A 23,765-nucleotide genomic window follows, 5' to 3' on the forward strand; every position below is an offset into this window, starting at 1 on the left:
AGACGCCGAGCCAAGATTGACACCCCTGGCGGTTTCAAAGGGACAATTAGTCGTGTACTGGCTGGCATTTGGGTCTGTCGGGGCTGTGTAGAAGCAGAAGGACCCATTGATGTGCTAGAAGCTTGAGGATCAGATGAGAGCAAAGGAGTGGCGGATATCTCTGCAACGAGGCGGTATGGCGGCGGTCTAGGATTACCGCTCGAGTGGCCTGATTGAGCTGAGCTTGCTGTTGCTTTCGACATACCTGTAGTTGATCTCTGAGAGAAGGAATGTAAATGTAAAAGAAGGTGTTATAAACGAAAAGGCGGAATTTGCTGTTCGTCTTTACACTTCAGACATCACCTAATCCGGTAGTTTGTATGTACAGTATTTGCTTCCGCTTCTTCGGCAGCAGAATTGACTACCCCCAATAACTACTGGTGTTTCTTATTTCCGACGGAAGAGAAGGCTGCCTCGTTTACTTTCCATTGCGATTTTATCTTTGATTTATTTCTTAATTATCTCTGGCGAAAAAATAATATACATCTCCAACCTGCAAGGAAAGAATTGGATAGGAACAAATGCCTACCACTACTCCACTCGTTGGCCCTACAGCTCTTTCTCTTCCAATATTCAAGAAACTTGCCAATCGAAGAGTCATCCTTGCTTCTGCCAGCCCTCGACGTAAAGCGGTACTTGCAACCACCGTACGAGCTTTTGTTTTCCATATCTTAGTACTCAATGCTGATAGTTGTTTATTATTATCAGGGGTTCCATCCTGAAGTAGTGCCGTCAACCTTTGCAGAAGATCTGCCTCATTCTAGATTTCAAGGTCATTTGGCCGACTATCCAATCGCTACTGGCGCAGAAAAGGTATTCTTCAAATTAATCTGCAAGATATCTGTCTCTGACGCTAGAGTTCCCAGGCAATTGAAGTGTACGAACGCTTGATCAAGGAAAGCCCACACAATCCTCCTGATCTTGTCATCGCTGGTATGTTTTAGCGGCACAAAGGTCACAGCATACTAAGATGTGCGATTCTGTAGCTGATACCGTCGTTGTATTCCCGCCAGAAAAGGATACCGAAGAAGGGGGGGCTGCCCACGGCGAGATTTCTGAAATTTTAGAAAAGCCTATTAATAATGACGAGCAAGCAAAGAATCTAGCACTTATGGCTGGAAGAAAATGCGAAATCATCACTGGTATAACTATAGGTTGGTTCTACCAAATTGGCAGACTCAATTCACTGTTTCGGGCTTATTGGTTTCTGTAGTGTATCCAAGTTTAGAGCATCCTGGTTATAAAGTCCAGTAAGACTCGGAAATATCAACAAAGTAAACGACACTGATTGGACTTGCAGTTCAATATCATGTTCCACCCTTCTCCAATTCTATAATAACTCTGTAAGACTTACTTTTGGTGCCAAAGGAACAAGCTTCAAAGATCATGGTGTTAACGACAAGTGATAGCCGCAAATAATTCAAGCTTATGTAAATTCTGGCGAAGGCAGCGATCGAGCTGGCGGTTTTGCTATTCAGGTTTGTACAACAGAACGAAATTTCAGCTCAAAATAATGCTTACGTGAACAACTAGGGCTTAGGGGGCATCCTGGTTGAAAGCGTAGAGGGGAACTATGATAACTGTGTTGGGTATCTGCACTCTTCCTCCTTGGGTATACTAGTTAATTATTTCTTAGCTTCCCATCGGCTCCATTCTGGCGCTGGTTGTCTGAACTCGACGAGGAGGGCATCTTTGACGAAGCCTGGGGATCGTGAGGGCAGACAACAACATACGTAAGTATACATCCCTTGTGTTTATTCTAGTAAAACTTCTCTCTCCTCCAACGTTATCCATTTTCGCTTCGTGTCATATATCGCATGAACCTCTTCACGCTCAATGAATCTTCCTCTTAGACCGCTTGTGTGTTCAGTTGACAATAGAAGAGGGTCCTGTTTGTGATTATGTCCATGGGTATTCTTAACAGGTGTAAGAGTATAAATGACTTCTAAAGCGGAAAGAACCCCTCCGTAAGCCGAAGATATGCCAGTATCTATGATAATGACTGAAGCATTGCATCTTGTAACAATTTTTTCTAGATTTGGGGTATGGCCCTGCAAAAGCATGTGAATAAGGATAAATATCGAGACATTGACCTACGCCGATGAATCTCCTTGCCCCGGTTTTAGCCTTGAGCTGTTGCACCCAAGTACAGACTGTTCTTTCTTCTTTTGTCGCCAGTCCTCTCCACCAGAGGGGTCCCCCTTCAGCATACAGCTCTGCCTCTTCGTGTGTGGAACCTCGAGGCAAGCCCGAGTAAGGGTTAGGTGGGTAAGGCAGTGCAAGCGGGGGCGTCAGGGCTTTGGTTAAGAGACTGTGGCCTAGTGCATTAATTGATTCGGGATATGGAAGAAGATTTAAATAAGATGGACGAAGAGAGCCGTGAGTAAAAGATAATGTGGGGGAAGATGGGTGAGGAGATAGAGGGACGAGAGCCGTCACTGAGTAGCTGGAGTCGATGTGAGGAAAGGCCTTATACCAGACAATAATGAACGTACTTGGCCAACCATTCTTTGCCCAACCAGCCTTCTGTCGACAGAGCTTTCATCCTAGCTTCGGTATCTCCAAAACTGGATATATCATCCCTTGTCACGTATCTATCACCATATCAGCTCTTTCAATCTTGAACAACTCAAGGCAGCAATTCCCACCTCCAATCGCCTATTGCGTTCATCACCTCGTGATTTCCCAAGATGCTCACGAGTCTTCCACCCACACTGGCAGCTTGTCCCCTCAGAGTCTGCATAAGCTGATAAATTTGATCTGCATGGGCACCACGGTCGACAATATCACCTGTCTGGACCAAGATGTCGGTGCCACCAATCCAATTTGAACTTTCATCAATTATTTGGGCCATTTGGAGAACTCTCCTTGCGTTGTTGATGTCTAGGTAATAAGTCTGTCATTAGAGATATACACCACAGCGCCAGTAAGAGCTTACCTCCATGTAAATCTCCCACAGCTATTAGCCGTTGCCGGTATACAGACTTTCCATCGCTTCCTAACGGATAATCTGGTATAGGACCACTGGGGTTTCCGCTGCGATGGAATAGACAGTATAGTAACAAGAACGCGACAACAGCTGCTGTTACTATCGTTTGATGACTTGGCATAACGACTACAATATACTTGCTGTTTTTAAATTATATCAAATATCATATCAATCAAAATGAAATTTACTGTTTTTGTTTCGACAATTCTATCAATGTTGTAATGGTGAGTAGCGGAGAAAGGAGAATCTCCGCACCTCCACTAGCAATGTCCAGTGACAAGGAGTCATGAGCTATTGTAAAAAAGAAAATGTGGATTTGATGTTACATTTATTATTCAAGGTATCGTCATACAACCGAAAGAAAAGGATCTGAAGAACTTTGAGAGTACAAACATGTTGAAGAAGGAGCACGCAAATGGTTGAGTTGGAGAGAAGAGACGATACAGACAATCGCTACCATTCATAGCCGTCGCCACTCATTGTGCCATGCCGGCATACGGCAGTGAGTCATATTTGTGATCATTATTTTCCCTTGACGAACTGATTCCAGAAACAGAAGCTTAATCTGGTTTATTACAGATGATATAGGCTGGCATGGGATCTCTTGGGCAATCACTTACCTGTCTAGGAAGCTCAAGCATTGGAGTCAATCGATCGACTCCAGTACTGAGCTGCTGCCGTTATAATCCTGGCAGTTGCCTGCTCTTAAAAGGCTGATCAGGCATTTTATCTAGTGCGTACCAACTCCGACCGTCAATCGAATACAAGACAGCTGCTGGCTAGTGACTCCGAACGTTATTCCGACGTCTAGACTTGTTCTTTTTTGCCGATGTTGTCGGGCTGCGCTTCGTCTTGGATGCGTCCAGAAGCCTCCGTACAACTCCCAAGCTGGATCTCTATGACTCTCATATTACAGTTGTCACCATGCTGCCCGGATGCCGTGGTCCAAAACCAAAATTACATTAATCGCCTATGAATTATCTCTATTCAATTCAAGGGGAACGGGCGATCGTAGAAGCTGAGTATCCCCCTTGTTCGATCAAAGAGCCACTCCATGAGATACCTGAACGGTCAAGATGACGACGCTCTTATTTCTCTCGGGCAATTCAGGCAAGGCAGGTGTGCGGTGCGGGGAAAATATATAGGGAATTACTAGGATGAATGCCGGATTTCGACGAAGTCGTACCTTGCGCCTACGAATATTGCTTCGTCTTCTAACCCCAAACTGGCCTCTATGTCGAATATCTTTTTTCTCTCGCAAGGGATCTTTTAACTGAGCTGCTGGCAGTGGGAAGAAGCTTCGAAGGCACCATGTGAATCTGCCGGTCTTCATTTGGCTCTGGGACGTATCATGGCTGCACGCTTGATGGCTCGTACTCTGTATTCTGGGAATGGATATTATTTACATGTCCTGGACTCTGCTTAGCATCAGCGATTTACCATAGGAACTCTCGCCTTTGTCATTGTCTACTCTACCGACCGGCCAGAATGTTCGTCTTTTCGTCAGCTCTCACGACTTACCGAGAATATTCGACTGTAATACTATCCAAAAAACGAGTAGAGATATGGATATATAAACTTGTCCCTGATAGAATTTTTACTGTAAACCCAAAAGTGAGCAAAGTTCCGGGACGGAACTCTATCTTTTCATGCGATTTGAACCGAACATGGGACTCTGTCAAACTACCTGGCTGTTTAAAAATGCATTTTTTCCAGTCTTACAACACCAAGTCTGTATCTGTTTGTATACACTACAAAAAATCAAACTCACAGTCTGTTTCTATTATCTACGATCTTGCCATAGTGTAGTACACCATGTTCAGCAACTCTGAAACCTCTTCCCTCATCAAGTACGAGTTGGAAACTCTGTTTTCTTCATCTGATCAAAGGTCAAACATGGTCATTCAAGTGCCCACGCCTACCATGTCGACCGTCACTACTCCCCGCATAGTAGCCAACGATGACTGTGACGTCGTCGATGGATCTTATCCGTATCTTCCTTACACTGCTACGCCAAAGAGCATTTATGGCTTTCACTCTATCACTTCTTCAGCCAACTGTTCTGGTCAAACTTACTCGTCGCCTAGAGACTCTTGTATCCAATTAGAGACCATTGGAAACAAACGCTCATTTACCTGCTTGCAAATGGACACACCTAGTGTCAACATTTCTTCTGGAAACTCTTTTCAACAAGCTTTCGCCGGGAGCAGTAGACAAGACGAACTACCTTGGGTGTCTCAGTTATGCTCTACAGAACCACTTCCACTGTCAAGTCAACGACAAAGCATCATACCAGATGACATAGACCGGGCTGTATCGTTTGATGAGGCAAAAACGGCTCCCATGTGCACGATCAAACTGCAGGAGGATGACGATAGTCTAGGTGAGATGGGAGAAAAGGGTAGTGAACCTATAAAACAAGGCCTTCTTACCAGGCGTACAAGAAGCGCCCAAGCTTGTGAATATTGTCGAAAACGCAAAGCACGAGTAAGTATTTTCTGAAGAGATTGGAGAGTTGGATGTTTAAGCTTTGATAGTGCATCGGTCGCAATCCTTGTGAGCGATGTATCAAGAGTGGAAAGATATGTGTCTTTACACCTCTTTCATTTCGCTCTTCAATTCCACTCCTATCCAGTCAAGAACCTTTGCCTTTGATCACCTCTCATTCAATCTCAGAGACCAATTTTGAGTTGTTACACGGGAGGAAACGTAGCACTTCAATGTCGGCAGCGTCCCTGTCTCTACCTTTGCCAGAAGACGCTGATATTCAAATGGATTCTTGCCCATCGTTTACCGGTATTGAACTAGGTCTCGACTTGCATCCTCTTCCGGATTCCGAATCCACAGCATTGCCGTTTTCTGCTCTAACCACTTGTCCTTTGAATCACGCCGACGATTATAGTGTAGAAAACTGCAATGCTGAAAACCCCATAACAACGTGCAGTTCCGAGCGCTTGTCTGGTCTTGACCTGTGGTTTGACTTGGAAGAAGTGGCGTGTGACGGTAATTCCTTGGACGAGTCAGTGCTCCCCTAGGGGTACGAGAGTGCTTGAGGGGGCATTGAATAAGAACAGACATGGAAAGCTTTTCTTCCCCAGTCAGTGATTGGATAGAGGTATGTAGGGGTGACAATCACTCACTTTCAAAGTTCATAAACATCTCAATATGTCACTTACCACTAGAATTTTCTGTCGTATAGATGTAGTTTGATCGTCTTGCCATACGCTTGTAGATGGAATTGAGTGATGTATTTATGAACCGTGTCTTCCAGTTGTCATGCCACTGATTAGACATAACAGCTTCCAGGTAAAGATACCTTGACATTGGGTCGGTAACACCATCACGATTACCATTCAGTCTCTGAAGAAGTATGTGTTGAGTTTCGTCTTGTGAGGTCGTCTGATGGTAAAAAAAAGAGAGCAGCGAATAGGGCCATCACTTTGTGATAATTCCGGACTGATTCGATATGTAGACCGAGAGTCAAAGAACCATTAGAATACAAATCTCTTAAGGCAGCTTCCATCAACACCAGAGTCGAGAACTGGCTATGCCAGTACAGACTGGACGAAGACGTTTCTTGAAGAATGGTCAAAACGGCAGATTGAGTGCCGGGCACAAACTGCTGAGTTTACAGATATGCTCAAGTTGCTAATAGACTAATTTTCCAGCTATTCAGTAAATAAACCTAGAGAAAAAATAGATGGCAATCAACCCAGATCATTAAAAGTCAGCAAGCAATAAAAGTTTGACTTGTAAAGTTAAACTAAAGATGATAAGTCTGCAGGCTACGGTGTATAGGTTATTAGCTATTAGCAACCACCATCTTTTATATTTTGGATATTTGAGAAAAGTTGTCAACCATATCTGTCGAGGATTTGAGCTTTTTATATATAAAATATAAGAGAGTATAAAAATGGTAATAAGAATCGGAACTACGAGTTGATCCATTAGGCGTGCCATTCAACAGCATGCCTATCCACGTTATTTCCCGCGCCTATTCATTGCCCATTTCTCGACATTACCTCACTATGTCACGTGACTGGCGGTTCATGGAATTTGTTGACATTTCCCAATCTTTTTACAAAGTGATCGATACAACAACATTATGTCTACTCTTGCCTCTGCAAATCTATCTTCTGACGATTCTGACAAGGATTTTGTTCCGACTGAAGCTAAAAGGACGCGCAAGACCAAGAAGCCTGTACATGTTTTGACGAGTTCATGCTCTAGTAGTTCTTCATGCGCTTCAAACTCGGCATCGGATGAGGAAGATGGCGATGATAGAGAACTAAAGAAGGCTAGAATAACGGGACCTGGCGAATCTGAAGCTGAAGAAAGACGGCAAAGAGCGAGGGAAGAATTTGAACGAATGAAGGCAGAGGTTGCTGAAGGACCTTCAGAAGTGGATAAGAAGGAAGAAGAGATGGTGGAGATTAAAAGACCTAGAAGATTTGCCGGAGAAACAATACAGTAAGTGCGCTTGGGAAAGAATCCCTTTTGTGTATGATGAAATTCTCAAAAAATCATTATAGTGAGACTGTCAAAGTAAAAACGACTGATCCAGAAGCGATGGCATATTTCAATAAAAGCAATGGGAGCTGTCTGGTTGAGAATAAGGATTCTAAGGAGAAGCCTTCGTCCATTGCCAAAGTTTTCAAACTGCCACTGACAGAACCCATATCCGGCCCATTTGAAGGAACACCTCCCATTGCTACCACATCTCGTCCAAAAGGCCCTCCAATTCGGAAAAAACGTCAGACATTGGAACAGATGTCTGCGGCTTTGGATAAAGGCAAAAAGATGACTACGCTGGAAAAGGTATAGACATTTATATGTTCAAAGTGTGGGGCATGTCTGATAACCAACATTTTGTAGTCACAAATGGATTGGAAGAACCACGCGTCTTCCAGTGAAATAATGGCTAATGAGCTAGCCGCCAACCGGCGAAGTGGGGGATACCTCGAAAAAAAAGATTTCCTGGACCGCGTAGAAGAAAGAAGGTCCGACGCATACGAACAACAAAGCAGACGCCGGTGAAAGAGTGCGTAATGGACGACAAGTGACGTTATGGATGCATATATGTAGTTACTATAATATGAACAAATCAAACTCTCGTATAAGGCATACATATGTTAGATATTGACAACGCGTTACGGGCATTAATAGACGTGAAGTGGCAATTGCAGGTATAACGCAACAAACCCAAAGAATCAGATCGATTGTGACTTGAACTCCTAACCCAATATTAAATCCTGTTCTCCTTTAGCTTTTCCTTTTTATTTTTCAGTCTCTTAAGACCATTACCAGTCTTATACCCTTTTTCTCCGCTGGTGCTGTTTGGTACACTTTGTGGATCAAATTCCTCTCCTTCCAATACCAACTCTCTTGGTTGGGCCGCTTGTGGACTTTGGATAGCCAGCATTGGTATCCGTTTGGGTGTAGTAAGGTGTGAAGGTATGGTAGGAACTGGGGGCACTTCACAGGAAGCCACGGGGAGAAGTAAGGCCGCCTGCAATGACTTAATGGAGCGCTGCTTCCTTAAGCCACGGCGAATATCACTTGAATTGGTTTTTGGTGTTCCAGGAACCCCGTCTGCCTTTTGTTTAGGAGGAGTGCTTGGTTTATAGAAGAAAGACTTTGAATAATCAATCTCTGAACTGAGCAATTCGGCTTCATCATCGTCTTTCTTGCCTTTAACTGGACTCCATCCTGCGAACTGTTCTCCTTGCTGTTTCCAATTTAATCTCGGGCTCAACACTAGACTGTCGCTCTCAGGAATAGTAGCTGGTACGCCTAAAACAGCGTCGCGCAGCTTGGCTAAGGAAGGGTGAAGTCGTAGTAGAGAGTTAGAATTTGGATGTTTCTTGGTTACAACTGAAGGTAAAGGAGGAAGATCTTCGGCATCTGTCGACAGTGAATCACAAACGATCGGACAGACACCGGCCAATTGAGGTTTGGCAAGCACAGGAGCGGGGATCTTAAAAGGCAAGCCTGTATCAGCCTTTGGGGGGAGAGCTGGAGGAGCAGGGGTAGGGCCAAGAAGAACGTTACGGATAGATTCCAACCATCCTGATGGTAGAGGAGCGGGAGTATTTTGGGACTGTTGCATGAGAGGAGATGATTGAACCGTTCTAAGCTTTCTTGCTCTATTCTCGTGCTTCAAAGGCTTCTGTACCGGTATTAGTTCCTCAACTTTAACATCTTTATGAAATTTGGGAGAAGACGGCATGGGCATGGTTGGTACATCCCCCGAGCTGACTACATCTGCCATTTTGGGAAGAGTCCATGTCCTCAAAGGAGAATCATCCACCTCGAGATCTTCATCATATTCTATTGCTTTGTTTAACAGTCTCTTGCCAACATCGTTGAACCCTTTCGATAATGAGTCGTCCACCATCACTTCAAATTCCTTGGCTTCTCTCTCAACACAATCATCGCTGGGCGTTGGACTATGAGTATGAGATTCGACGGATTCTGAAGCTGAACATGATCCGAAAGAGTGGACATCATATTCATTGACGCCCATTGCATACAAAGCCTCATCTTCAACACACTGAGTTTCATAATCATCTGGTAAAGGACAATAGCCAAAAGCATCATCGGCAAACGCTTGAGGAGGTGGAGGAGAAGAGAAAATAGATGTGTCCAACGGGACGGTAGATGTTTCGGTAGACCTATAGTTGGCGACAGACGCCATCTGATAAGGCGGACTGGTCGGTCTCAATTGAGGAAGAGGCGGTCTTTCCTCTTGAGGTAATTCATCTGTCTCTGTTCTTTTCATACGAGACTTGTTGATTTCCCAGGCAGATTTGGCTTTTCTAACACTCTGTCCATCTTTCGTCAACCCAAGCCCAACATCTGTAGTTGGTTCTGTAGAGATGTGTTGTTTTGTTCTTTTACTCCAGGTAACCCACCAAGAGTTATTGTCCTCAGACGTGTTTGTTTTAAGAGGGGAAGACGAGCGGGCAGCTGTTTGTGAAGTTAATGACCGGAGGATAGACATGGATCGCTTCATAGGCATCATCGGCTCTGTCACGTTCTGATGGGCATACTGAATTTCAGCTCCCCGTCGGATGCCAAAACCATACGTCCCATAGAGCGCTGCTACCTCGTCTTCATCATCATCCATTGTTTGCTTGACATATCTTCGGACTTTTTCAGATTCTGGTGTATACACCCTCGTCTCTTTGTATCCTGCTTGTTGCAAGAGCTCCTGGAGTGATGAATACTCATGCAATGGCACTGGAACGATTTGACTAGGGCCAACAGACGAGTCCCTGGAGGGGATATAGCAAGTGCGTGGGGGACGCGAAGGTCCTCCAGAGAGTCCTTGTGAGAGAGAAGATGGGTAGCGCTGCATAGAGTTTGGGATTGGAGTCTGAAGTCTTATAGGCTTGACTGTAAGAACACAAAGAGGCTTACTAACAATGTGCAATTAGATCACCAAGCAGATTGGACTACTAAACATGACTCACTGATAAATCCGTATGCCTATACCGTAATGAGCTCCTCAACACTTGCCAGTCTTTTCTATTTTGACCAAGTGTGACGAAAAAAAAAGGCGAAAAAGTAAGAATAAAAGCAAAAAAACGATTAAAAAAAAAACAAAGAGATAGTTGGAAAAACGGAATAATTGTGGGTTTAAGGATTGTTTGTGTTTTTCAAGGAATAAATCGTTCAGTTTGCCAACCTGATACAACCGAGTGTATGTATGTATGTATGTATGTATGTATGCGTAGATGAGTTGAGAGCTTCTGTGATGTATATTCAGAAATTGTGTTGACTGGAGGTTGTAAAAAATAACAATATTAAGATGAAAGATGAAAAAGAAAAAATTGATTAGCAGAATGAATAAATAACTAAACCGTTCAGGAAAAAAAAAAGAAAAAAAAGGTCAGTCGCGCAGTGGCTGGAGAGGAAATATTCCGTCAAGCGGGTACTCTTTTATGTACATTGTCATTTTGTCATAATTGAGTGACGCTATGAAGATGGTGGACGGCGGATGCTTAGGTTGTAACATTTGCCAAAAATCGGTAAATTGTACGCCTATAGGTTTGTAGGTAGGAAGAAAGGAAAACAAAGGTAAATGCTTCAACGAGTCTGCCATTTATGGTTCTGAGATGGAGTGACTAGAACGCAAGCAATCAAAAGACAGACCACAAGCATCAATTCATCAGAAATGAACTGATCTAGAGATTATACGCCGCAATGAGTCTTTCCATCCTGAGAGACTGACGGCACAGAGGACATTCCAGCTGTCAATAAGGATAGTCAGTTGCTACATTGTATTGTTGATGATAGGCTTGCCTTTTCAAGGCCACCGAGGCAGCCCCAACAGAATATATGACCACATTCTGTCACAGCCACTGTCCCTCCACTCCCTTCACCGGTCCCTCTTGACTCCAGACAGAGCGTACACTGCCGTTCGGGAAGTTCTATTGCTTCTGGCGTAAGATATGTATTCGAGGAATCAAAAGACATAGGCGAAGTGACTAGGATAGTTTCCTTCGGTTGCGATAAATTGTTAGAGACGTTGGGGGCCACTTTCTGAGAATCTTGCAATCTCATTATTGGAGGACGCGATAAGCTCTCTTGATTTCCAACATCACTATTTTGTCGTTGAGCAAATATACGTGCGAGGAATCTAATTAGTAAGAAGAGACCAAGTGGTTCGTATGACGCCGGACGCTGATCAATTGGCTTTGGAGGTAAAAGCGAAACCTGCCGATGGATGAGATCAGCGTCAGGATATACCCTTCTGTAAGTTGAATACATACATATGATAGTCCTGCTAGTCGTCTTCCAAGCTCAAAGAAGCGCCCACGAAACAGAAATGCAATCATATGCAACTCTGGCAGGGCTTGGACACAAGGTGATTCAAGAATCTTTGCACAGGCTTCTTGATATCTTGTCCATCTCGTAGGCAGTGCCGCATGATCTCTCGTAGATTCGTGCCGAACGAGCCGAGCTGCTTCAGGAGACGCAAGTAACGTTGGCAATAAAAGAAATACAATTGTGAATAACCGCCGCTACATTCTTCATTTCAGTCAAATGCTATCCGACAAGAGACTGGATGTACCCATTTCGACGGAAGCGAGTGGGAACGTCTGAAGAATGGCAAAATATCTGTGTATTCTTCTCCCAAAGTTTGTTGCCCTCTCCCCAAAGTCAAGGTCAGATAGACTGCCTTAACCAACACGTCAATCAATGTCTGTTTATGAGTAATCCACCTTGTCCCTATGACAATCTCATTGAATACAAGATCACAGACCAAAAACACAGACCCACCAGCCAAAGATCTCAAAATTTCAGCTACAAGCTCCTTCAGTCTTGATATTTGAGCGACATCTCTCTGATGTGACCGGACTACAGCTTTGAATCAGATGGCTCAACCTCAACGCTGCGTTTGGCTGCTCACGAATTTGAGCCTGAGAGGCAGGCTTAAACGACAAGTTAGCATACTCGCCATTGAGTTGGCCTGAGACCGCCGTCAAGGTTGGGTTACGAGAAGTGGAAGCAGTAGGAGTATCCATGAATATTTTGAATGTTAAAAAAGAGTTGTAACGGTTATCTCTTTACCGTCAATAACCATTACGTAATTACTGATTTTTAAACAATCTTAGGTGGCAAAATGATTTATTGTTTTTTATTGTTTTTCTATTTAAACTATTCGTCAAAAAGGCCTCATTCATTTGGTACTTGCTAATTGACCTGGGTGACAACATGACTGTTGTTGACTATCCAACATTTTCAACCAGTCCATTTTTCTTTGATCCACGGAATCCTGTCGTGCCAGAACTAGAAGAGGGACACGTTAGAGTATGTTTTATAACCGATAAGTAGCAACGTCGTGGGTGTTGATTGAGTGTAATAGGCGCACTCGAATCCAATTGTGGCATACTATCATTCAAAAAATGTTGGCAACTATCACTACGGAGTAGGTCACACCCAAGCCACTTTTTGGGAGTAGACTGGTGTTTACCAACCGTAGGAACGGCATCCCATGAGGCCTCATCGTCTCGAATTAACAAATCAACTGGTCCTCAGCTATGGGCTGCATGAGAAAATGTCGTACCATTCGCCTAGAGCGGCGACAGAAGAGGAATTATTAGAATTTCATGAGGCTGATTACATAGATTTTCTCAAGAGGTAATTTTTCGCAAAAATAATCATTTAGCTAATAGCAATGGGATCAGGGTTACACCAAAGAACGCCCAAGCATTGACGAAAGATTGGACGAAATTTAATTTTGGCGACGATTGTCCCATCTTTCACGACCTTTTCTCCTTTTGCAGGCAGTATTCCGGGGGATCACTGGCTGCTGCTAGAAAACTGTCCAGTGGAAGCGCTGATATTGCCATCAACTGGAGTGGAGGATTACATCATGCCAAGAAGGGGGAAGCGAGTGGGTTTTGTTATGTGAATGATATTGTATTGAGTATTTTGGAATTATTAAGGCAGGTTGAAATCTCTATTGTTGTGTTCTGTCAGAGCTAATCGTGGAGTAGATATCATCCTAGGGTACTTTATATCGATATTGATATTCATCATGGCGATGGCGTACAAGAAGCTTTCTACTTGTCAAATCGTGTACTCACGGTCTCTTTTCACAAATACGCTACAGATTTTTTCCCCAATACTGGCAACCTATCTGAGATTGGATCTGATCTAGGCAAATACTTCTGCCTCAATGTCCCATTACAAGATGGAATTGACGATGAATCCTACATATCGCTCTTCAAAGCGGTAATGGAACCCACTATCACCATCTTTCAACCGTCTGCCATAGTCCTTCAGTGCGGGGCTGACTCGTTAGGATGCGATAGGATAGGAACCTTCAACCTATCTATTGCTGCTCATGGCGAATGTGTGAGGTTTATAAAATCTTTTGGTCTTCCCCTCCTTACTCTTGGTGGCGGGGGTTATCGTCAATCCTCAGTCTCGCGATGTTGGACTTATGAGACGGGAGTACTTGCTGGCGTACAGCTTTCCAACACACTGCCTCAAAATAACTATTATGAGTTTTTCGCACCTGACTACAACTTGCATCCTCCTCTCACTGCCAATATACAAAATATGAATACTGTTAAATCACTTGAACGAATAAGAATATCCATCCGTGAAAAGTTGAGATATTTAGGTGGAGTACCCAGTGTACAAATGCAAGAGATACCTCCTGATTTGCAAGGCTTACTGGCAAATGCTGAGAAGTCTGCCGCCGAAAAGTCGGATGAAAGAATGGAGGATAGGCAGGAAGGGAGAATGAGTGAAGTAGAGTGGATTGAAAAGGAAGTTGGAGGGAATGGGGATGGAAGCGGATTAGGACGTTATCTTGGTGGCACACGAAGACAGTTTTAAGGTGAATCAAAAGATACATCTGGTGTTTACCATATACTGCGGCTGGTATATATTGGAATTTTTACCCAACGCTGTTGTATATCAAGTTGTATGATAATTTTGTTATAAACGATACCAAAAGATTTCGATGTGTTTTGGCTTGATATTGGTAGTGCGTCAGGTCTACTTTTTATGCCACCACAAGAAAATCATCTCTATCATATCAAAGATTTCTCCTTTTGGCGGTTGTATCTTGTCTTATTATAAGAGTTTTCCATGAACTCTTCCCTCTGTCCACCACTTTGTTCCAGCCCAAACTAATGTCATGATACTACTCCCAATCACTAACAACTTCAAAAACGTCGTTTTCGTCAATATTTCGTGTTCGTTTGCTTGCCTTGCCCGTTCTCCTAAAAATCTTAAGCCTTCACGCTCCACAGACAGATGCGGTTGATCCTCCAATAGCACAGCATCTCCTGTTGGTGCCAAACCTGTTCTGTGAGTGTATTCCCTTAGGAGAGAGGGATCAATAGGTTGATCTGGCGGATGAGAAGCAAGTTCAAGCTTATGCCGTGAATTAAGTAAAATGTCATATTGCCAATCCTGAGAAGATATTTTAGAATGCCCAAAAACGGTAAATAAATATACATACAGCAGTAGCAGTCATCTCTCGGAACCATGTTTGCATTGAGGAACGGATTTGAGCAGCATTATCGAGCTGTGTTCTTTGTAATAACTCGACGTGTTCTATCCGCCTTTGCAATTTCTCAAGTTGGATTCTATAACATCTTAGTGAGGAACGAATCCTGCGGATTTTCAGGGCTTACAATAACGAAGAGTCAGCGGCCCTTTGGATTTGTATTCGGCCCCCTTCTTTCTGTGCAGACACTGAAAAAGAATCAACTTTCCTCTTCAATTGATCAATTACGTCCATCATCCTCTGATGCGAATGTTCTAGTACGTCGTCCATCATATCAGATCCGGTAGAAAACATCCTGTTCGGCATATCGTCTTCCGGCACAGATTCTTTCGCAAATGACTCGACAGATAGAGAACTGTCATTAGGATTAGCATCGTCTGATCCGCCATTGTTGAGGTGGCCATTCTCTTGTGGAATTGATGGAAGATCGAGCTTGGGAGAATTTACTTCATTCTGAACACCGTCGATACACACCACTGCGTGATGAATCAGCAGTAGGCACATGCATCTGTCAATACAGTAACAAACAATATGACTTACAGTACTGAAAGTTGTGATCTTTAAATCCTTCTTGAAAAACACTATCTTCAATTGTTGCCTTATTGTACAAGAAACCCATTGGGTCGGGATTGACAGGCTCATCAAAGCATCTTGCACTCCTTGTCCCCTCGTAATGAGCCTCTTCCCAATTATCCTTGACTGACCAATTTTTCAGGCCCGCTGCTGCTATACCGTATCCTATGTGATTTCCCTTGATAGCATTACCGATAACACTTCCGCCGCTGAGGACAGTTTCAGTGTCATCAGACCAGACAGTCGGACCCAGACCGATACCAACCCGTACAGTTCGGGATACTGCATCGATAATGTTTGATTTTATCATCGTGCCTGTATAATCGCCATCAAAAGGAGTAAAATCGACAAGAAGAATACCTGCCATGGCAGATAATGTCCGGGCAAAGATGTGATTGGCGTGGATTAAAGTACCGGGCGAGCCATAAACAACTATTGCTGCATTGGTGTTGTCATAGAAGGTGTTGTCGCGGACAAACGAGTCCCTACATGCGATAGAAATGCCATCGGCCAATGGACGCCCATGAGGCGACATTTCGGGATCGTCTCCATCTATTTTCGGATCATATTCTTCACCAGCTGGACCAATCTCATTCTTCTCAATAATAGCTCCAGTACATTGTAATTTGTCGCCTTCGCGAATGTGGATAGCAGTAAAACCGCGAGGGTTGGTTATTAATGAATTATAAATGCTTTGTCCCTCGTTTCCGCCGAGTATAACAAGACCAGTTGTAAGATCCATATTCTTTGTTCTACCAAGTTTCTTCCTGTTTCCATTCACGATGAGGTTTTTGACAGATACCCTTGCACATCTTCTACAATCCCCTTGAATGGCAGTGATAGTGTCTCTCCCTTCGACGCGTAAAACAGCGCGTTCTGAGCCGGTCGGATATCCGTATGTCGCTAATTCTTGATCGGCAGCAGTGAATATGATAGGCCCAGAAAGACGATAAAGTCGATTTGGGCACAAGAGAACTTTGGTTCCCGGCCCTCCATTAACAAACATTTGATTGATAGAGTCATAGTCTGCGAATCGAACACATGACGGAGCCGCCGAAACAAATGTCAAGAAGGACAAGAGAAATATTGTGACCAACAAGGGCGCTAGATGCACACATCGTCTGTTATATCCGTGAGCAATTGGTATCTCGTATTTTCGAAAGAAACAGGCGTCCAATATACCCCAAGGTTCCAATGACGCAAGAGACATTCCCAGAGTCGACCAAGAAGATCGACGCCTCTGTTGTCGAGCGCAGTAGATGGACAGGACGGCCTGGCTGGCAGCAGGATCTGAAGACATATCGCGTATTTAGCCGCATTCGAAGCTTCTTGCAAGTTGAAAGAAAGAAAAGATTGATTGATTCGTTTTAAAAAGCTTTTAATCGCGCTCGAAAATAAATAATACAAACCGAAAAAGTAAAAGCGGACATCGCCGCTTCGGGGTTTTAGTAATCTCTTTTAATGAATCTTTATCTTTTCTAATCAACAGGCCCTGAGAGATATATAAAATTCTAATCAAGAATTCTATGGTTATCTCAGGCACGTATTGGTGTTTGTGCACGCAGATATTGGAACTGAATTTGACTGAAGCAAAGGTAGTAATTCATCTCTCTTTTTTCTTTTTATCTCTTGTCTATTGTCCTTTGTTTTTCCCTAAGGTTGGCCTTTTGAAGCGAGCAGTGACCCTGTAAAGGTTTTTGAAGTTACCAGTGGCCGCCAAGACTGAGCACGTAGGGATAGCATCTGAGACTTGGGCGTCTCTTTTTTCCAGACACTGCTTACTCATCGCTACTCGCTTGCACGCCACAAACTGATATCGACTATGTCTTTTGAGGATCCAAAAGAATCGACATTTGATGGGGTTTTGATTGATAAAAATTCAAGATCGCAGGTAGTGGGACCTTTTGGTACAGAGAATTCACATTTAGCCTCTGGAGGTTTTGTCCTTGACACAGGTATGGGCAACGGTTGATTCTCAGAAAGACGCTTGCTAACAACGCCAGTGGTCAACTTACTATACAATAGTATATTGTCACCTTTGTTTACTGTCTTTTTGTCCATTATCTTATATCAAGTACGTTCAACACACCTGGCTTTCACAATCTCTTGTCTTTGGTCGTCAGTCATATGCCTTACTAGTTAGTATTCACAAACTACCGTTGAGTGTAGCTCACGATTAACTCAAGGAATATGGAATCAAATCAATCGTCTTTATTCGAATCAAAGGTCACCCCTCTTTCACTCCAAAAAATTGAGATGGAAGGAGCAAGTAGTGCTTGTCACTGGAGGTACGGCATTCGAGAGATCAGAGCATTGGCTCACAGACATCTGCCAATTTAGGTGGCTCTGGGATAGGAGCTTGTCTCGCTGAAACGTTGGCAGCACGAAATGCTAAAGTCGTTGTGCTAACTAGAGAAGAATCAAAACACAACGCCAATTATGGTAGGAAATCACAGGAAATCAGAAAGTGGTCGCTGATAGTACTAGCAGATAACATTCATACTTACAAATGCGATGTATCGGTTTATAAAGAGGTAGAAAAAGCTGCCGTTCAAATTAGAAAAGAGGTATGTCTTTTGAAGGTTAGTAGTAGATATGAAGCTAAGGTATGGCATTGGATAAGGTTGGAGATCCGACCATTATCGTAAATAACGCTGGCGTTGTCAAAGGAAAACTGCTATTGGATTTGACAGAGGAAGATATCAATAGGTCAGAAACATACCAATTACTGTGCATTTTATCTGACACTTCTGTTTCAGTACTTTTGGTTCCAACACACTTGCACAATTCTGGATTCTCAAAATCTTTCTTCCAGCCATGCTACGTCAAGGTGCTGGGCATGTTGTCACAATGTCCAGCCTTTTGGGTATTGTCAGCGCTGCCCAAATGTGTATGGCTTTTAATCCTTTACTTGTTTCTATCATGGTAACGTATCACGCATAGCTGATTATTGTGCAAGCAAAGCCGCTGTTTTGAGCTTACACCAGACTCTTCGCCTTGAGCTCGATAACCGATATCACTCTCCTACTATTCGTACTACACTCGTCGTTCCCGCTTACACAGTAACTTCGCTTTTCAGTCGAGTCAAGCTTCCATCCAATTGTCTTTTTAGTTTCTTGTGTCCGCCAGTGCAGCCTGATACCATCGCCAAGCAGATCATAGACGCCCTGGAAGAGAATGAAAGCCGAATCATCAGATTACCTTCTTACACAAACTTGGCGCGGTTCAGCGGCGATGCTGTCGGCTTGGTTCCAGCATGGATGCGGGATTTCGTCCAGTGGCTTTCAGGTGCTGATCATGCTATGACCGAGTACGGTCCGAGGCCTGACGCTGGCGAGAGACTAGCTATGGAGAGGCGCAATGAATTTCGCGACGAAGACTAGTGACTTTATCCACATAAGGCTGGCTGTTTTGTACTCAATAATGCATCATCTACTCTTCAACACCTGTGATATCGTCCTCTTCAGCCCCCAAAAGCCACCCCACGCCCCTAACTATTGCCCTTCTAGCGCCTTTCCTCACTTTTTCAGCCTCATCTCTTCCTAATCCTTCAAAAAGCTCTCGAGCGCCTCCACTTGTTGGCGTACCAACCATGTAACCCGCATCAGAACTGCCCTCGTTGTCGGCTTTGATAGAATTTTGAGAGACAGGCCTACTTGGTCCATGTGTGCCAAATGCTGAACCTAATGTAGCGGCAGAAAGCAACGAGGATGATCCTATCGGCCGATGAGTGAGCCTACCACCAAGATCCAGAGCTAGTTTGGCAGCTTTGGCAGCTGTTCTAGATCCTAGCACTGTCTGTTGTATAGCTCCTACAGCAACGCTTGTAGGAGTCGTTTCGACTGGTAACAGAGGTGCTGCAATTCTTTGATCTCTGCGTTGTTTGGCGGCTTCATCCAGCTTGACACGTCCCTTTTCGACTTCTTTGAATGTCTGAAGTATAGATGGTATAGAAGAGGTAGGACATAGTTCAAGAGCGCTAGTGATGAATGAAAGCTTTGCTGGAAAATCGGGGTAATTGGGTTGGGAGGCAAGGTCATGGGCTAGTGTATATGCTTCTGTGAGTAATCTTGCCTCGTTGGCATCTGATGTATTCCTTGACTGAGGCTGATTAGAATCCTTAGCAGGTTTCTTTCGCTTCTTGACTATTTCCAGCATATTGCCTATGGCGACTTTTGCGACTTCCCAATCCTCGTTCTGTACAGCCATTCTTCCCATCATGCCCCATACTAGACCCTCCTCAATCACTCCTTGGCAACCTATCTTTCTTGTCAAATCCAGCATAAGATCTGGGTGTTTATAGGCGTCGCTCGAGCTACCAGATATGATAGTCGAAATGAGTCTTAACGGATCTTGAGTATGCCGTACTTCGACCGGAGTCAAGTTAAAACTCGAGAATGAAGATAGACGGGAGGTCGCCTCAATATACCTCTTCTCATTCTTGATCGTCTCACTTGCAGGAGAGACCGATAAACTGGAGGCAAGGTGAGTTCAGATGCAGTCCCTACGTTGGAATCACTGACCAATCATATGCCAGTTTCATATCACCTGTATGAATGTTGACACTCTCTGCTGAAATGTAAAACTCTTTTGAGATTTCGAGTACAACATTTTCTATTATTGTTGCATCAACTGCGCCGTCATGTTCAAGTCTTTTAACCATTCGGCGTGCGATGTCAAATCCTACCATGAAGTCATAAGCATTTGTTCTCAAGCTATAAGAAGAAACTCACGACCCAAACGAAGAATGGCACCAAGAAAAGCTCTACCCCTTTCGCGTAATGATAATCTTCCAAGCGCCCCTTTAAGTAGTCCTTGTCCACTAGCCAGTCTTTGAGTGTCTTCCCAAAGTTTCCTCCATCTATCTTCGTTTTCGCCTTTTAACAACGCTCCACCTGCTCTAACCAACTTTTCAGCCAGTTCTTTTTGAGCCTGCCTATCACCCGTGACACCCAACAGTTCTCCAAGCCTTATCTCAACACCCCATCTGGCTAATATTTCACCACTTTCTAGCTGGACATCGAGAATATCCAATGCACGAGAGAGTGATGCAAACGGAAGCGGGTGAAAGAATAGCAACAAATCTTGCTTGGAAGGTGGAGGCATAGAAGCAGACGTAGGACGGACAAAAGTAGAAATGGAGTCGAGGGTAGTGCTCGTGAGCTCCTCATCTTCTGCATCTTCGCCAGTAAGTTCCCAAACAGGAAGGCATTCGAATACAGAAGACATGATACTCCATACGTCACTTCCTCTCTCTTGGCTACCGTACAAGCAAGCTAAAGCAAGTCGTGCCACATCCAAGTCGTTCTTGATAATTCTTTCCGAATGAGGCAAAGTAGCTTTTGAAGCTTCAAACACCGGTAAGGCTAATTGGAGAGGAAGAGAGAGAATGGAAAAGTTTAGCAAATCGTTGATTATACTAGATGATGGTTTACCGGCACGTTCTGTCCGCGACTCAAGCATGTAGAGATAAGGCATGACCAAACTTTTGATATCTCTTGTCACGCTTTGAGGCGTAGAGTTCGCAAGATACGCATGAATAATGTCATGCTCCTTGGCCTCCATCCAGGTGCTGAGGTTCCAATATGCATGTTGTTGCGGGGTAAGATTGGCATCATATACCAGTCGCGACAACAACGAGAGGTCTTCGCCTAGTGCGTCCAGATCGAGCACCCCTTGTGATGCTCCATGTTGGACCCAAGCGAACTGAATGTCAATATTTCCGAGAGCATCAAGAGAGAGGATATGAGAAGTGTACCATTTTGAAAGGTCAGTCCCTGTTAATGGATTTGTATGGGGCGTAAGTGATATAGTTGATGGAATTGATTGAAAGTGACTGGGAGCAAACGTTTTCACCAGTATAGGAGGATTTGAGGGACGAATGTCTGGGGAGGCATCCAATGGAGATAGCCATCTTTCTGAAAAATCATCCTTAAGACCTGGCAATAAACCTTGAGATTCCAACTCGCTGGGCGGGACCCATTCGGGGACAGTTTCTAGTAGACCCAGCCTGTAAGGATAGATACTCTCATGATGACGTTGACAGATAACCCTTAAAAAGGAAAGAGAGGCGGCAGATGCCAAGTCCAGGGCTGACAGCAACAGAGGTCGACTTAGGAATTCTAGTAGATTAAACGGCAGCTCTTGTTGCTCAGGTGAGACAACCAATTGGCTCGACGTGGCGATTGTTGTAAGGGGTCTTTCTGGTGAGATTGGCGAGCCACTAGTCCAAGGATCATCCAATAAAGTTGTTTTGGTTTTCTCCGTTTCCTCTGTAGACTTGTCTTCACTCCACAGATCATCAATATCCATATCTCCTGGCTCACTTTTTTCCACCTCGAACTCCACCTCGGAGCTCGACGTTCCTAAAATCGGAGCGCTCTTCGATTGTGGAGGAGGAGAAATGATTTCCCAAGTGTCTAGCCGCTGTCTCAGCTCCTCCAACCCCAAATACGCCTTTAAAGTATCGCCCTTTTCGCCCACACTCCGCAGTATCTCATCTTCTTTGGAATCATTAACCTTTGCTATAATGCCGCTTAGCTCCCTCATTCCTCTTTCATAGCCCTCGGCGATGACATCTTTGATCATCGCAACATCTTTGACTTTACCCGAAAGAACAAGCTGGAGGCAGATAGCGGGAGCTGAACTATCAGAGAGCAGAGCCAAGGCATGAGAGAGAGAACCTGAGGTCAGAGGTAGTTGAAGATTATCAACGAATTCGATTTCCATTGCCAGGCAAAGGCTCAGCCTTTGAAAGTGAATTAGATATGAAAGAGAAATCAAAGAATTACCAAAATGCTGACATCACAACTTTGATTCCTGGCTTTATTTGAGTACTCCAGATAAGCCTCCACTTATAGCCTAAGAGTCAGACTTGGCCGTTTCATCATTCACTTATTTTGAAACGTTACGTAAATGTTGACGCGCCTTTCTTTCCAAACATTGCGTTGTTTTTTTAATTGTTTTTTTAAAAAAATTTCGCAAGTACAAGTACATTGTGCCACAGCAGCTTTCAACTACTCTGTGGAAGCAACCAAACTCTTCTTCGAGATGCATGTAGGCAAGAGGGACAAGGCAATGATCAATGTAACAAGGAACCTCGTATCGGTGTTATCATGGAGATGATGGTTTCGAGTATAAGCAGTGACTCTTCACAGGTAACAAAAGACAGAGCCTTTTATGGCTGGCTCCTGTCCAGATGGACCCAAAAGATTATTTGTATGCAACACGTATGCAGTAGTAAACAACAGCGTCGTCCCACGTTGCTAGCAGATACTGAGCTTTATGAGTCTTGCATAAGAGCCTAAAAGCATCCCTACCCAACACTGATATGGATGAACACCATATCATCCAGTCATCCATACCCCTTGTTCATACGCACGGCGGGCGAACCAGCCTTATGTGTTCTCCCATCATGCTACGTCACATCTTACGTGACAATTTGCTCCGATGGATCCAACAACAAACATGAAAGCCTGACCACCGTACCGCCCTGACTCGCTGCAAAAGCAAGACCACTCACCGCATAAGCGCCAGCGATACGAAACCAGCTACGCAGAGGCTGACTCAACTTTCCCAATCGCTATTGTCACTACAAAGCTTGTGACGTTGTTGGTTGCGCCGACACGAAGCAGTGCTGCATTGCTGCTGATCTTTTAGTCCTTGTGTATTGATGTGTGCAGGTGGATAGGTGCCTGAATACCTACTATGCCCTCAGAGTTTCTGTGTACTTCTCCATACTGATCTGGAGAAGAATTCTTCTACCCCGTCTTGTTGTGCTCATCACATCAAACCTCGATAAAGGGATACTGAAGAAGGCCAACACACTGGCTGGGTGACGACCGTGACGGATGAGCTCTTTTTGGCAAGTATAATGACAGTAACGGGCTTACCTACTACGCGTTGACCGATATAAAAGTATAACTGTATGGGTCGTACACAACGATTGTTGGTATCAGACGCAGATTGGCTAACCTTATAGGCGTCCGCCACAAAAAACGTCTGTTGACGCAGCAGTCGTGTTGCAGACACGCTGCCATTGGACGAACCATCTGCGCATAAAAGGTTTCTTGCTGTATCCTCTACGCATGTATTTGAATACACGCCAGATGATATTGTTGAATGAAG

At 44.1% G+C, this 23,765-nt stretch overlaps 11 protein-coding genes across 11 annotated transcripts; 5 read left to right on the top strand and 6 right to left on the bottom strand.

Annotated features, from left to right (window-relative positions):
* Nucleotides 1–560: 560 nt before the first annotated feature.
* On the top strand, nucleotides 561–1,754 carry L203_105631 (septum formation protein Maf; the record flags this gene model as incomplete). The annotated part of the gene is made up of 9 exons (XM_066214998.1): nucleotides 561–686; nucleotides 748–852; nucleotides 906–972; nucleotides 1,026–1,193; nucleotides 1,253–1,289; nucleotides 1,340–1,382; nucleotides 1,449–1,517; nucleotides 1,573–1,628; nucleotides 1,676–1,754. 9 exons carry the CDS (start codon nucleotides 561–563, stop codon nucleotides 1,752–1,754), a joined length of 750 nt encoding a protein of 249 aa, XP_066071095.1.
* A 39-nt stretch (nucleotides 1,755–1,793) lies between these two features.
* On the bottom strand, nucleotides 1,794–3,149 carry L203_105632 (uncharacterized protein; the record flags this gene model as incomplete). The annotated part of the gene is made up of 5 exons (XM_066214999.1): nucleotides 1,794–2,090; nucleotides 2,137–2,485; nucleotides 2,535–2,633; nucleotides 2,688–2,922; nucleotides 2,978–3,149. The coding sequence occupies 5 exons, from the start codon at nucleotides 3,147–3,149 to the stop codon at nucleotides 1,794–1,796; spliced, it is 1,152 nt and encodes a 383-aa protein (XP_066071096.1).
* A 1,694-nt stretch (nucleotides 3,150–4,843) lies between these two features.
* L203_105633 (uncharacterized protein) lies at nucleotides 4,844–6,063 on the top strand (the record flags this gene model as incomplete). Its single annotated transcript, XM_066215000.1, has 2 exons — nucleotides 4,844–5,515; nucleotides 5,566–6,063. The coding sequence occupies 2 exons, from the start codon at nucleotides 4,844–4,846 to the stop codon at nucleotides 6,061–6,063; spliced, it is 1,170 nt and encodes a 389-aa protein (XP_066071097.1).
* Nucleotides 6,064–7,133: 1,070 nt separating this feature from the next.
* L203_105634 (uncharacterized protein) lies at nucleotides 7,134–8,065 on the top strand (the record flags this gene model as incomplete). Its single annotated transcript, XM_066215001.1, has 3 exons — nucleotides 7,134–7,498; nucleotides 7,561–7,846; nucleotides 7,904–8,065. The coding sequence occupies 3 exons, from the start codon at nucleotides 7,134–7,136 to the stop codon at nucleotides 8,063–8,065; spliced, it is 813 nt and encodes a 270-aa protein (XP_066071098.1).
* Nucleotides 8,066–8,273: 208 nt separating this feature from the next.
* L203_105635 (uncharacterized protein) lies at nucleotides 8,274–10,388 on the bottom strand (the record flags this gene model as incomplete). The annotated part of the gene is made up of 1 exon (XM_066215002.1): nucleotides 8,274–10,388. One exon carries the CDS (start codon nucleotides 10,386–10,388, stop codon nucleotides 8,274–8,276), a length of 2,115 nt encoding a protein of 704 aa, XP_066071099.1.
* Nucleotides 10,389–11,217: 829 nt separating this feature from the next.
* Nucleotides 11,218–12,561, bottom strand: L203_105636 (uncharacterized protein; the record flags this gene model as incomplete). Its single annotated transcript, XM_066215003.1, has 6 exons — nucleotides 11,218–11,283; nucleotides 11,336–11,749; nucleotides 11,806–12,057; nucleotides 12,108–12,265; nucleotides 12,317–12,394; nucleotides 12,447–12,561. 6 exons carry the CDS (start codon nucleotides 12,559–12,561, stop codon nucleotides 11,218–11,220), a joined length of 1,083 nt encoding a protein of 360 aa, XP_066071100.1.
* A 190-nt stretch (nucleotides 12,562–12,751) lies between these two features.
* Nucleotides 12,752–14,386, top strand: L203_105637 (uncharacterized protein; the record flags this gene model as incomplete). The annotated part of the gene is made up of 5 exons (XM_066215004.1): nucleotides 12,752–12,847; nucleotides 12,903–12,965; nucleotides 13,020–13,177; nucleotides 13,225–13,485; nucleotides 13,537–14,386. 5 exons carry the CDS (start codon nucleotides 12,752–12,754, stop codon nucleotides 14,384–14,386), a joined length of 1,428 nt encoding a protein of 475 aa, XP_066071101.1.
* Nucleotides 14,387–14,626: 240 nt separating this feature from the next.
* On the bottom strand, nucleotides 14,627–16,938 carry L203_105638 (uncharacterized protein; the record flags this gene model as incomplete). The annotated part of the gene is made up of 4 exons (XM_066215005.1): nucleotides 14,627–14,968; nucleotides 15,018–15,144; nucleotides 15,193–15,541; nucleotides 15,606–16,938. The coding sequence occupies 4 exons, from the start codon at nucleotides 16,936–16,938 to the stop codon at nucleotides 14,627–14,629; spliced, it is 2,151 nt and encodes a 716-aa protein (XP_066071102.1).
* Nucleotides 16,939–17,460: 522 nt separating this feature from the next.
* L203_105639 (uncharacterized protein) lies at nucleotides 17,461–19,021 on the top strand (the record flags this gene model as incomplete). Its single annotated transcript, XM_066215006.1, has 8 exons — nucleotides 17,461–17,593; nucleotides 17,642–17,776; nucleotides 17,825–17,926; nucleotides 17,979–18,080; nucleotides 18,129–18,205; nucleotides 18,262–18,347; nucleotides 18,398–18,528; nucleotides 18,582–19,021. The coding sequence occupies 8 exons, from the start codon at nucleotides 17,461–17,463 to the stop codon at nucleotides 19,019–19,021; spliced, it is 1,206 nt and encodes a 401-aa protein (XP_066071103.1).
* Nucleotides 19,022–19,070: 49 nt separating this feature from the next.
* On the bottom strand, nucleotides 19,071–22,367 carry L203_105640 (uncharacterized protein; the record flags this gene model as incomplete). Its single annotated transcript, XM_066215007.1, has 3 exons — nucleotides 19,071–20,112; nucleotides 20,162–20,321; nucleotides 20,372–22,367. The coding sequence occupies 3 exons, from the start codon at nucleotides 22,365–22,367 to the stop codon at nucleotides 19,071–19,073; spliced, it is 3,198 nt and encodes a 1,065-aa protein (XP_066071104.1).
* Nucleotides 22,368–23,188: 821 nt separating this feature from the next.
* Nucleotides 23,189–23,689, bottom strand: L203_105641 (uncharacterized protein; the record flags this gene model as incomplete). Its single annotated transcript, XM_066215008.1, has 4 exons — nucleotides 23,189–23,282; nucleotides 23,345–23,468; nucleotides 23,531–23,639; nucleotides 23,687–23,689. 4 exons carry the CDS (start codon nucleotides 23,687–23,689, stop codon nucleotides 23,189–23,191), a joined length of 330 nt encoding a protein of 109 aa, XP_066071105.1.
* Nucleotides 23,690–23,765: the final 76 nt, after the last annotated feature.

This window comes from Cryptococcus depauperatus, chromosome 7 (assembly GCF_001720195.1).
Source record: "Cryptococcus depauperatus CBS 7841 chromosome 7, complete sequence".
Taxonomy (NCBI): domain Eukaryota; kingdom Fungi; phylum Basidiomycota; class Tremellomycetes; order Tremellales; family Cryptococcaceae; genus Cryptococcus; species Cryptococcus depauperatus.